At 37.2% G+C, this 14,267-nt stretch overlaps 1 protein-coding gene across 1 annotated transcript in view; it reads left to right on the forward strand.

Moving 5' to 3' along the window:
- iars1 (isoleucyl-tRNA synthetase 1) overlaps positions 1 to 14,267 on the forward strand; it is an 88,818-nt gene that overhangs the window by 32,250 nt on the left and 42,301 nt on the right. The window contains exon 14 of the mRNA XM_073875746.1: positions 12,833 to 12,959. Within this exon, the coding sequence (XP_073731847.1) occupies positions 12,833 to 12,959 (127 nt within the window). The remainder of the gene's footprint in view (positions 1 to 12,832; positions 12,960 to 14,267) is intronic.

A 14,267-nucleotide genomic window follows, 5' to 3' on the forward strand; every position in this document is an offset into this window, starting at 1 on the left:
GCTGCGCTACAAAACCCCAAAGGCAGACAGGTGACATCAAAGTATCACGAGAGTGAATCGAGAAGCCATAAGGAAGTCTGCTTTCGAATGGCTCTCGCGCTACTGTGATGTCATCCGCATTTCTGTGTTCTTCGTCATACAAGCTTGTTGAAGATGCGTAGAGCGACTGCCTTCGGGACGTAAAGTCAACACAAAACGCTGTAAAACTATCATTGTGGAATTGTAACGCATCAACCAGTTAAAACAACATATCTACACCTAAAAGATTTTTTGTTGGAACGGATTGGAACAAATTATGGACGTACTCCTCGCTTGTAAGTCACATTGGTCTATGGCTGTAAGTACTAGGGGTGGAACGGTACACAGAAGTCCCGGTTCGGTTCGTACCTCGGTTCAGGCGCCACGGTTCGATTCACTTTCCGTACAATGGAGGGAAAAGCAAAACAAAAATGAAGGCATTTTTTTTAGTACTTAAGCTAATCTTAAAAACATAGGTGTCCTTATCAGTGTTATTTTGAGATGTCATGAATATGAACAGAAATGCATTTGACATACTATCTCGTATTTCAAAAATGTATACCATTTTAGGTAATCTTGTACTCATCTTTCATACAAATATGGGTTCAATTGTATAACAAGTGTTACCTAAATACATTTTAAAATTACATTTTGGCCTTATTTCATATCAATGTACTAAAGAACAAAAAAAGTCTCTTAGGATGAATTAATAGGTGTGTACGACTTCACGAGGCGCTGCAAGAAACAACAAGTGGATGACGTCAGAGTAACGCGAGAGCGATTTAAAATCAGCCTCCTCCGCAAGATTTCTCGCGGTACTCTGACGGTGATGGCGCTGCGTAAAGTTGAGCACGCTTAAAAAACTGAAAGCAGCTGAACTCGACAGAACTGCCCTGCGTATGCCTGTTGTATTTAGCAGGACAATTTATCTCCTACTTCTCAGCGTGAGAAATACAAAGTGTGGCGTTTGAACTGACTGAAATGCGTGTTTGTCAAGGTGAATGCGTGAGACTTGAGAGCCCTGATTAGATGTATTTCCACTTACATACCTAACAATTGCTGAACAACGCCGATGCAAAGTCCTCGTCTTTTCCACCACTCTCTCGCCTGTACTATTGTAACTGACTGGAAAACTGAAGTTTTGCCAAACTTGCGATGGCTGGCGGAGCGTCTAACTCTTGTGGACCACCACTTGCCATCCTCGCTATCTCTGCTCACTAACTGACTGGACCTGGACCGGCGTCGACGTGACAAAAAACTGCAGAGTGCCAGAATGTAGACGGGCTCTGATAGAGCGCATACATAGGCGGAGCTCGGATGCATCGGCGCCAATCAGAGCTTCAGAGCTAAAGCGGGGCAACAGATTAGCTGTCCATAAAGAACCCGTGTATCTAACAGTAGTTCCGCATTACATTAATTATTTTGCACGCAAGTTTTTTTTATTTTTATACCGTGTATTCTCCGTTTAAATTCATGCACCGAACCGTGACCTCTGTACTGATTTGGTTCGATACTAATGCATGTACCGTTCCACCCCTAGTAAGTACTTAAATGTAAATATGGTGAAACTGCAAAATATTGCATGACATGCTGTAATAAGAACATACTGTTACTAATACAGTTAATAAGGAAGTTTACAGTAACATTTAAGCGATTTTAGACTATTTGAGCGACAAAAGCCCTATTCGGACGGGATTAGTTTTACAGGTGTAGATGGCGTAATGTAATTTTACCACAGGACGTCGGTAATATTAATGGTCAATTCGGACGGGATTAGAAATCTCAGTAAAACATTCAGAAGTGGGAGGGGTAACTCGTTTGCGCAGCGCGTCACCTCTCGTCTTCACGTGCACGTTACCTTGCCTCTTGATATCAGATGTGCAAACAACATGAAACAGACAAGGAAAACGCGAAACACTGTGTTTAATTTCAGTTTGGGGAGAACGTCAGTTTCGTAAACAGTTCCGCGAATCTGAGAAGTGAATTTGACTTTTTTTTTTAAAGTTTGTGTCGTGTTTTATTCAGAAACTGACCTGCCACTGACTTGTTTCCCGTCTAGAACGCAAGTAAATGCTTCTTTAAGCTCTTCTATATTTAAAAGAAACCCGCAAATTGAAAGGAAATGACGCGATTTACGTGGATATTTACAGCTGGTCTATTCGCACTGGATTAGTATTACCTGAGGTAATTTCTCCGGACCTTTTTACAGAAGGTAAAAGACGCCGTAATCTTTACTGACATTGTCCGTAATGATTACTGACATAGAGCATTCGGACTGGACTAAAGAGAAGCTCTGATAAAAACTTGCTTTACCCCACCTCCCTATGTAAAACTAATCCCGTCCGAATAGTACTAAAGATGCTAAAGTGAACTGTTTTCAGTGCACATACGCGCACAAACTCAAAAGCCCACGCCCAACGCGCGTTTCAAAAATCACGCAAAGCAAACGCATATTTTTTTGGGATTGACAGGAGATATACGCACAAACTATATTGTAATAGCACAGTCTCTGTAAGTATTCTCATAAAAACAGTCGTTTATTATACGTGAGAAGTTGATCATGTGTCAGTGTATAGATCGCTTCTCTGTTGTTAAAGGGACAGTTCGTCTTATAAGAAATGCATATGTTTGAGTCATTATGTTAATCAAACTACAAAAGGAAAATCACTTTTATAGCTTTAAAAAGATCAATTATATTTAATTTATAGAATAAAAACAGTGTTATGTTAATTTGATACTGTTTTTTCTACCTAATCAATACTGTTAGATCTTACTTTATTTGTAACTTTGTTCTTTTCTATTTTATATCCTTGTCACTTTTTGATTTGTTCTTATTTTATTTTCCGCCATCACTTTTTTGCTTACCTGAAAATTATTCAACCCATGACTCAAAAACCATAATTTAATTCATTTAACCAGTACTATATTGTAAAATTAATTCATTTTAAATTAGATGTAGGCCTTCAGGTCCACCCTATTGCAAGGCCAACTTAAAATTGTATGGCCTTGTGACTGATGGTCTGATTAGGGCAAAATAAAATTATTGCAGATGTAAAATAGTATGGGAATGCTACTTGTTACATCTTTCCACATTTATCAACCCATTTAATTAAACATGGTTTCTGTTACTAGTCAAATGTTTACATTTTAAATTTGAAAGAATTAAATAATTGAATTAATGGTCATAATGTATTTTTTTGCGTATGTTATAGTGTGCATTTTGTTTCTGCGCACATGGAGGGATGTTGAGTTTCTTCCTTCTTTTTTGTCCTTGGCCAATCACATGCCTGAAGAATAAATAAGTTAAGTTACAGCATGTTCCCTAATGAGGCCATAGTATTTATTCTGGGGGGTCCTCCCACCTCGCGGCCCCATCAAAGGCCACATCGCCCCTCGAGCACCCTTCTCACCTTTTTCACCCCTGACCCGTTTTCATGCCTGTTTTACACTTTTTTAAAGCAGAAGATCTGTTTTTTCTAGGGCTGTCAATAGATTAAACAAATTAATCAAGATTAATTGCATGATTTCATGAGTTAACTCGCGATTAATACGCATTTTTATTCGTTCTAAATTTGCCCTTATTTAACACTGTTCAGGTTTTTAATACTCTAATCATATATACATATATAAATGCTTTATGCAAAGCCATGTTAAGAACAGCCTGTTTACATTTTTAACAGAACCATTAAGCCAGTGTTTTGTATATGAATTTTCCTTTCAGAAGAATTTTCTTTCTCCATTTTTGTTTGCTGCTGCTTAATTTGTGACCTGTGCTGGCAAGTTGAGTCAGAATGAGCAAATTTTCAAAAAATAGAAGTCATATTTTGACATTCTCTATTAAAACATAGAAGAATGCATGATTTGTTGAAATATAACAAAATATGACAGAACTACACCTGTTTGAAGTTGAAAGAGTCAGCAAGTTAAATTACCACATGCATACATTAAAATCACTGGTAAAATAGATTTAGCACACACAAAGCAAGAACATCATCAATATATGTTAAACTTTTTTTCTTGTATTGTTTGATTGACATTGAGACAGACTGCTTAAAATCTAAGTGATCTAATATAATGTTACACATCAGATATTTTTACCCAACAGTTAACCAAACATTAACTTAAGACATAACAGATTATAGATCCTACCTGCGTGAATTCTTATCAAAACAGATATTTTTAAAACTGTAGCTTTAAAAATTCTGTGTGCACGCGCTTCAGATGTCAGTCAGTCAGCGTGAGGAAGATCGCTTTTGAGTCTTGTCGCTCTTAATAACTCTTTAACATTAATCAGGTACCAAACTTTATCTCTCTTAATGACTCTTTTAACATCAAGCAAGTCCTGCAGTCTATTTTTTAAGTCATTCATAAAAGCGAAACCAAAATGAATTGAGATGCATCTTTGCATTAGATTAAGCATTAGGAGGACGGGAACGACCTCTCAGACGTATAGATAAAGATCATTTCAGATCTCCAACGAGCATTTAGAGCATTGGATTTGCTAGACGATTTGCTTAATGTTCTTATTTCTATAAAAACCTTCGACTCATTTAGACAGGGTCACATTTGTCTTCGTCTCTGTTCATTCAACTATGGGCTGGACCAAGGGTCAAACAGAAATTACGTGTTGCTTTAATCGCCGTTAATAAAATGAGTGGCGTTAAAATTAATTTGCGTAAACGTGTTATTAACGCATTAATTTTGACAGCCCTAGTTTTTTCATTTGATATATTGTTTGTTTATATATTTAAAGAAGAACATTTTCTGGAAGGCATTAAACTTTTGTGAAAATCATAAATAATGCTGGCACTGGCTGGGAACTTTTTTTTAAAAAAGCTGGTGGGGAAAGAGTTAATAAACTTAATTTAAATAATTTATATGAAAATATTTTTATGAACTCAAATATTCTAATATAATATTACTGAAAAATATCCATCCCTAGTCTTATTGAAGTCACCTTTTTTAATGAAAGAAATTACAATATTTGGCATATATTTTGGCAAGTATATTTTTGTGTACAAAAGTAATTTCAGCTTCATTCAAGTGATTGTGAAGTGTAGATGACAGCTGTATATAAATAATTGATGTTCATGGCTATATTTGTAAAATTGGGTTTGTAAAATGAGTCTAAGTAATGTAATTCACATGCGTAATCAATCCACCTCATTTACGTAACACCTAAAAAGACATAAGACAGGCTTGATGTAAATGTCTAACTGGCGAGTGTTTAATTTAAGTGTACGCCGGCAGCTGTGCACTACAGGGATGTTGTGATGTAAGTTATGTTTGGGCCGATGACACAGCAGCGCAGGTGTTTAGCAGCGGGTTAGGCTGATCTGCTGTCAGATGAATCACCTGCACACATTACTAAACTCTACAGTCATTATATAGCACTAGACATCAAATCTGGGCTTCTCAGTTTCTGAACTATTAAGATCCTCTGCCTAGAAATAAAAAGGTGAAAGGTGGTTTAACCTGATAAGGAACACTGTGGCGTACACGGTACACCCCCTCCCTTGCACGTGAGGCTACATTACGTCATTGTAACTTTGAAGCATTAAATCTTCAAAATATACGGTCATGCGGCACATCGTTGCAAAGCTTAGACTTTCGGGATTCCATTAAGCGAACACACAAAGCATAATATGATTTTTAGCAGTCGTAAAACTGTAATCTAGTTGTTAGTTACCTGAACCGGAAGGCGCCGATTTAGGATATTTACTGAAATTGTCCAAAACAAATTGTTCATAAATCCCCAAAAGTCCAAGGAAATGGAATCCAAAACGATTTGCTCATCTCACAATCTTGACGTTTCTGACCGAATTACGATATAAATACTGTATACAATTAGTTCACTAACGGACATTCGTTCGAATCTCACTTTATATTCACGATTTATAATGAATATATTCGGATGTCACGTTTATTGTGCAACGTCTGAGGAACAAATACGCCCCCTTGTGGAATTTCTGCCGTTCCATAAGGGGCTACTAGAAACTCATTTGGTTTTGTTTCATAATAAGGCATAAAGGAAACTAATACTGTGAGTACTAACCCTTACAAAGATGTGTATGCAGTTGTTTTGCCACCCAGACAAATATAATGAAATGCACTGTATATATTAAATTTCCTGAATAATATGTTTTATACTGAATTAGGCGTGTTTTTCACTTGCAGTCTTATTAAGGAGTCTCGGTGCGTACAGTCTGAGTCTGTGAGTGCTACTAATGGTTTTTTGAGAGCACTATTACTTTCAAGTCGTCCATCATATTCTGTGCAGTGCGGCTGTATGGTATAGAAACACGCACAGCCTTTAATCTGAACTAAATGATGGGGAAAAGATGGGACGGTTAGCAAATATTCTGTATGTTAGGGATTCTGCGGTTTATGTAGCTGTACTGTTCAACTGTACATCTTTTTTTGCTCTTCCATGCTAATGAACTGCTTTAAAACCAATAACCTTCTTCATTATTTCTTAATGGCCTGTGCAGGGCTGCCTGCATTTCATTGTGTAATGTCTTTTATTGAAATCTTTGAAGTAGGTAAGTGATCGCCTCAATGCCACAGGGAACCATTATTGTTGATGACCTCCTTTAGATATTTTCATTTCATGAATATTTTCATTAAGCCATTATTTCATCAAAGATTTTTCATATTTGATATCAGTTCCAGGAAGTTTTCTATTTTTATTTTGTGAAACAGCAAGAATGTTCTTTGGATGTTAAAGAACTATACAGCTAAACACATTTTTTTTCCTTTTCTATAAATTATCACACCTGCCTAATCTGATCTGCCTAAACTGTTTTAAAGGATACCTATTATGCTCATTTTTACAAGATGTAATTTTGTTAAGTAAAAATGTAAGTAAAATTTTGTCTGTGAAGGTTCAGCTCAAAATACCCAACAGATCATCCATATAGCATGTCCAAAATGCCCATATTTGGGTGTTGTCGTGTCTGTCCTTTTAAATGCAAATGAGCTGCTGCTCCTCACTCCTTTACCAACAAGACAGTAAGCACTTTCAGAAAAAAATATCTGATTCCTGTAAAAACAGTCTGAGAAAATAGTATCTCACTATTGAGATATGGCGGATATGTCAATCAGTGGCCATGGGCGGGGCTTTATCAGTGTGATGTCACATTAACCAGAGAATCAATCATGTCTAATGAGACTGTTTTGGTTTAATGGGGATTTTTCACTGTAGGGTGGTTGTGTTCACACAATGCCAACACACATTTATGTCCAAACACCTTGTAAAAGCCTAATATGTGCACTTTAATAGCTTTTTCCCTTTGACTTATTGTTAAAAGGTTGATGATGTTAAATTGACCTCAATCTACAGTTAGACCAAGCTCTTATAATTCAACATTTAGTCAGAGATGAGGGAAAATCGAGGAGCAGAGGAATCATTACATTGATGTATTGGGTGCCGAGGTGAACCTAAATAGAAATGCCTGATCTCAATGAGAATTGATGAACTCGATGGTTGTCTGATGAAACCTCAATACAGTTCATACCGACTCTGAGGTGTTCTCTAAAAGCTCTGTCTGTAAGAGATATACTTCAACAGGATCACGCCCAAGAGGACATTTAACTTTTTATTTATTAAAGGATTAAGTCATTTATTTCCTTGAGGAAAAATAGGATGACAGGAAAAGCTGGAATAGTAGTTAAAACGGACCCGATATTGTGTCATGAAATAAAAGTAAGTGTTACTGTTATCAGGGTTTCCTAGAAACATGGACTCATGTTTGCAAACTCTCTGTCTCTCTGACCATGGAGCAGTCACATTTTATCCTTACTATAGTCATACCTGTCAACACTCCTGTTTTTCCCAGGATTCTGCCGTAGTTTACCATTCTATCCCGTAGAGTTGGGTCCGAGTCCACCTTTGTCGAGTACGAGTCAAGAACAAGTCCTTAAACATCGAGTCCAAGTCCGAGTTCTTAAAGGCAGAGTCCAAGTTGAAACCACAAAAAAAATTCAATTGAAAAAAAAAGATACAAAATTTGTATTTGTAAATTGTTACTTTCTATTAATACTTTAACCTTTCAACCCATAAAACCAATGGCAATATAAAAATGTAATAAAAATACCTCTATTGCATCTCATTGCCATTGAACATTTTTATTTTATGTCAACTAGGGTGCGTTCACACGACAAAATTTCGGGAGTGACAACCGTATTTACTTACAGGTGTGAGTCTGGAAGTGTCCTGTTCACACAGCAAATTAAGGACACAAATAGAACACTGTCTGTATGAACGAGCAACCGACCTCAAACCCGTATTCTAGTTACACGCGGCGCCTGTAACCATAGTGACGGACGAAAGTATTAAAAAGTATTATTTATGCAATGGGCAAAACTTTATTTATGTAATTAACAAAAACAGCTGGCTGGTGTAACGCTTACCATTGTGCAGAGAAAAATAAACAAGGGTGGTTCCTTATTAAAGTTTTAATTTCCAAAATGAATGAACATAAAATCAGTTTCAGCAATTCCACGTTTTACCAAAGCAGATATATCCAATACAAAAGTAATCATAATGACTTGTGAAGCAAATCGATCCGTTTTTGCAAGAACTTTATTGAACTTGAATCGAACTTTATTTAAACCATTAACGCAGCCAAATAGAGAGGCATCCAGCTGCAGCCCCGCAGACTCACTTCTGGCTAGACACCAGTGGCTGGACACCAATGGATGGACAGCTGACGTCATTTCCGTATCGTCATTCGCTTTTCAAATTTGACGCGCCATGCACATGTCAGCGGTAAGAAAAAATAATAAACTGTCGATGATTTATAGGTCATGTCAGAATTCAAATGCACAAACTAGCTAAACAGTTTTAGGGGGCAGGAATGAGGTGTGGTGTGCACAGTGTGCAATAGTTTATTTGGAACGGTTCATGTTTTATTTTCTCTTGAAATCGGTACTTCCCCCACAACCTTACGGGCCTGACTGTTGCATCTTCATTCTGATGGTCAGATTTGTCTAATTTTACTAAGATGTGTGTAATTTCAAATAAATATTGCAAAACCACGAAGTGTTAATTTGATCTGGATTGTTTGGTAAATTGTCTGATCATGTGAATCTACGTATATCTTAAAAACAGAAGTGGTTACATTTACAAAAAAAACCTGTGGCCAATTAACATGTACAAATCTGTTGTAATGACAAAACGTTATAGTTCATTGATCTAAGCTGAATTTAAGTCACAAAAATAGTGAAATGATCTGAACAATATATATTTTCAAGGTGGTTCTTGTGAATGCAGCTTGATGAATTATTGATGTGATAATATTAAGCATATTATTGAGAATTGTTTTATGTAAAGAGATATTATAAAGATCATATTTCAATTTGCACACAGATTTTATATGATATATTTTAAGTCATTAAAGTAAAATGACAATACGAAAAAGACGTGTGCAATTAAGCCTGCAAAGAATGTCTATTCAGAGGTGAAAACCGAAAATAAATATGCTGTCTATCCAGAGGTGAAAATATGAAATAAAATTGCTGTTCATCCAGTGGTGAAAACGGAAATTAGCGGCGAAACGGAAATGACGTAGGCTGTCTATCCACTGGTGTCCAGCCACTGGTGTCTAGCCGGAGGTGAGTCTGCGGGGCTGCAGCTGGATGCTATTGGCCAAATAGGAAGTGCGCTTACGCTCCCGCTCTGTAGGTGGCGTAGGGAGTATGGTTTACCAACCGCAGGCAAAACCAGCCTCTTAGCGCCACCTAAAGAGAGGGAGTTAAAAAAGCGCACATTATATGTTTCCACAGTTCTGTATGGACGCTAATAATGCTGTAAACAACGTCCAATATCCTGCAAAAACCGACCGATTTGCCCCACAAGCAGCAAAAAATGTCACCAGGAGTCATGGAGATTAATTTTGTATTGGATATATCTCCTTTTTGACCTCTCAAAGTGACGCATCTTTTGCCTTGCATTATATGAATCACAGATAGGTTTTTTTTTTTTTTGCAAAATATCTTCTTAATTGCTTCACTGAAGATAAAAGGTGAGTAAATAAACAGCTAATTTTTATATCCTTTTTATTTTACACTTAACATTATATTAATCGTCCACTTTTAAGGTTTAAACTTTATATATCTTACTGGGCTGCACGCAATTTTATGCATAATGTAGTATGTTCTGTGGCGTCTATGAAGGTAATTTAATATCACATTAACCTTATGGAGCAATTCTGCTGCGTAGTTTGCAGTCATTTTCATGCACTGCAACGTTATCTTAACACAAAGAGCAACGAATGACGTGACAGACAACTGGTTGTCCAGTGCGATTCCGTTCACACGGCACAGCTTCTCTGTAAATACGGTTGTGAAACCTGAAAAGTTACTGGTGTGAGGTCGGTTATAGAATGCGGTTGTCAAACCCGTAAATAACCGAACTGCGTGTGAATGGAACCGTTTTAAGGACTTAAATATGGGTTTGACAACCGTATCATGGTACCATGTGAACGCAGCCCTAGTTTCCTTTGATGTTTGGTTTTGATGTCAGGTAGTTTGGGATTGCAATTAAACTCAAATTTAATTCATACATTGAAAAGATAAACTACTCTCATTCAAAAGAAAACAAATTTGGTTAGTATTTTAAAAAAAATTCAGCATTTTTCTATAAAAATACTTTGTGTAAGTAAGCAGGGGAATGGGGGGGGGGGTGTAAATATTGTGGTTGGGGAATTTCCCTTATTTTCAAATCCCAATGTTGACAGTTATGACTATAGAAGAAAAGTGTTAAATTAAAGCAATAAGCCCCAAGAAGCAGTGGGTTACCAGTGCCTTTTATAACAGCTAAGGGGGTTTTAGGCACTCTGCTTCGCGTTGTGCCTAACAACGCCTCTTAGCTGTTATAAAATGCACTGTAACCCCACTGCTTCGTGGGGGTTATTGCTTTTATAAAATGGTTACTTCATATGCATAGCAGGATTTCATAAAATCAAACACAAATAAGTTGTAATTATATTAGTACAAATATTACTCTTCCGCCAAAAAAAGTAGTTCCTCAGAAACAAGTGTGGCTGCAACAGAGCGCAGTTCCCAACCAACATAGACGCAGCAAAGACACAAAGAAAATATGATTTAAGACTGTGGTGTTTATTTTCATAAATCAACATTCATCTATTTTATACATTATCATTTATATCGTGCAACTATTGAAGTGATGATCAAATATGCTTGGAAGCATGCTGAACTCTTTCCCCGTCAGCGTTTTTTCAGCTAGTTGCCACCCAGTTTTAGTTTAAAGGCTTCCAGAAAAATGATCTTCTTTAAATAAACATAAAATATCAAATGAAAGAACATACGCTCCGTTTAAAAAAAAAAGTTTCATCCTACCTTCATTTGTTCTCTTATCGCCTCTCAAATTTTTAGCTAAAAGCGGAGATAATTCCTTTTTTGTGAATAACTTTTGTAAGAGATCAGATTCAGAACCATGAACAGTACTACACTGTGTTTCAGTGTTTAGTGAATGCGTCAGTGTTTAAGTTGGGTAAGATCGCCACACAGTGGATAATAGCGGAAATATGAATTTGATTTAGAAACTCCTCAGAGAACGTTTTCTCTTTATTGACGAGATGACTCAACAATATTTATTGACATTTATCCGGATATCGCCATTAATTGTGCAATTGTAGACAAATTAAAAATATGATTAAAGAGTGTGGTGTTTATTTTCATAAAACAGTACGCAGCAACAGTGGCGCAGTGATACTTATGTAATGCGGTCTGAACCGTGGGGTTATCGGGGTATTTTATCACGGCTTAGAACGCGTTTCAACCAATCAAAATGAAGAACCAGAACGGGCCGTTTTATAATGTTTTTATGGCCCATTTTCCAGTGTTAATAACTACAATGTTCTGTTGTGGTCTCGCTTCATTGCAGAATTTGATGGATGTATGTCAGTTGATCAGTACAGATTGCAAAGCTGGTTAGGTTTTTCACAGACTGTTCTAAATAGGCAATTTTTGTTGCATTTGGTAATCAATCTCCAAAACAAAGAGACAGAGAGCGTATTCTCTGAATGGTAATGTGTAGCATATGTCAATTCAGTCAGGCATTCATCCTTCTCAATATGCTGCATTGTGGCTGAGGCATTGCATCAGAATGAAGAACTTAGGATGATGTGTCTTGAGTTTGTCTCGCTCGATATTTCAAATCTTCCCCGTGAGTCAAGATCCATAAATCATCCAAGCGGCATATTTTTGATATAGATGTGTTTTTGCTGTAATATATTATGTATTGGCTTTTGCCATACGCCCAACACTGGTCCCAACACTGAATGTCGCTTTCTACATCGCATCAAAGTTCACACATTCACACAGTCAATGTTGTCAGTGGTGACTACTGTGTTTACTGGATATACATTTGGCAGACACTTTAATCCAAATCGACAAATCGCATTTAGGCTATACATTTTATAAGCATGTGTGTTCACCCCTGTGCTTGGTGCTGCTAACTTAATGCTTTACAAGTCGTGCTAAAGGAAACTATTACAATGTCCTTGTCACACAGTGTTTTACAGGAACAACCGTTCAGTAAATTTCAATGCAATAAAGACTTGTGTGCTCAAGTAAATATCACATTTCAATCAGCGGCCTACAGTGTTGCAGAATATTTGGGTTGCGTCCAGACCACAAAACTCATTTTGTGTGTGATATAAAATGGTTATATGTTGTCAGTTCAGTTCTTTGGTACTCTGAAACAGAAGTGACACCACTTTCTGCTAATGTGTGTTTACAGTTATTAAAGCTGAATTTCTCAGTCAACTTCTGTTTTTTTTGTACACAGGGTTCCTGAGTTTGTGAAAGAGAAGCGGTTCGGCAATTGGCTGAGGGACGCACGAGACTGGGCCGTCTCCAGGAACCGATACTGGGGGACACCCATCCCGCTGTGGGTCAGTGACGACTATGAAGAGGTCAGTAACAGATCAATGAGCTTCTTAAAGAACAATGGCTATGTTCACGTGCACACAGTTTTATCAATTTCACTGAATTCAGTCCAATTGCAGGCTACGACAGAATTGTTTACACATACCCTAAATATTTCAATCTGTTTAAAATGTTGGTTTACATGTACATTCTATATAATCCCAACCAAACGTCTGAGCAAGCGCACAGCTAGGGTTGCCCAACTGACCTTATAACTAGCCCAAAAGCATCCCAATGACTATTCACAGCCAAAATATGCAACAAAATCCTTTCATCTTTAATCCGCATTTTAAACAGTAGCCCAAATCTGAACTCGAATAAAAGCAGATAAATTTCTCATCGAGTTCATGCTTTATCTCTGCATAAATGTACAAAGTCAAAGTGTAAATGGAGAAAGTTGTTCTTAAAACGTTTTCAGATATAGGAAAAAAAAACACTAAGGCACAACGTTATTTTATTTCTTTATGTAATGTTATGAAAGACATGAATGCTGCAAGATGTACAGCGTGTGATCCCATTACTTTAATAATGCGTGTTGCCATTTCCTTGCTTTTGCATGTTTTTGTGACAAGAATCATGTGATACGTAAATATGAGGTCAATATAAATATTTTCTGTGCATGTGCACAATGTATTTTTGCATCCGATTAAGAAAATACTACGATTCACGCGTTTACATGCGTACTTTCTCCTGATGATCGGATCACAGATCGGACTATACCACCCCTTCAATACGATCCAAATTTACATCCGATCGACCTAAATCGTTTTGATTAAGGTGTTTACATGAATGCTTTTCAATTGATCCATCAATACGATTACAAACGGATTATTTGGTTGCATGTAAACGTAGCTAAGGAGAATGATGGGGACACATGCTGACAAAAAAAAATGAAGAGCTTGCTTAATGCAGATTTATATAAGAGTATAGACAAGACCCCAATATGGACGTCATGACGTCACTTGCGTTTGATTTATGATGACAGTTAGTTAGTTAGTTACCCTGAAGCTTCTTCGAAGGGTCAACCATCTCAAACATTAGGAAGCTATCAAACACATTTGTTTGTGTGCTTTCCTTTAAAGCTCAACTTGTGAGAAGTCAGAATTGGGTTGTTGGCGTCTTTGCCCGCAAAAGATGAGTTTCTCTAAAAAAAGGACAACGACCTGTTTCCTGAAAATAGCATAATGAGTTGTTTCTCTGGAGTGTCTCTGACTCCCCGAGCGTAGCGGGGCCAGAAAAGCGCAGCTCTCTTGCTCTCTGCCGAGGCGTTTCTATCTGGGCCATATTACCTGAGC

Source organism: Misgurnus anguillicaudatus, chromosome 14 (genome assembly GCF_027580225.2).
Source record: "Misgurnus anguillicaudatus chromosome 14, ASM2758022v2, whole genome shotgun sequence".
NCBI classification, from domain to species: Eukaryota; Metazoa; Chordata; class Actinopteri; order Cypriniformes; family Cobitidae; genus Misgurnus; species Misgurnus anguillicaudatus.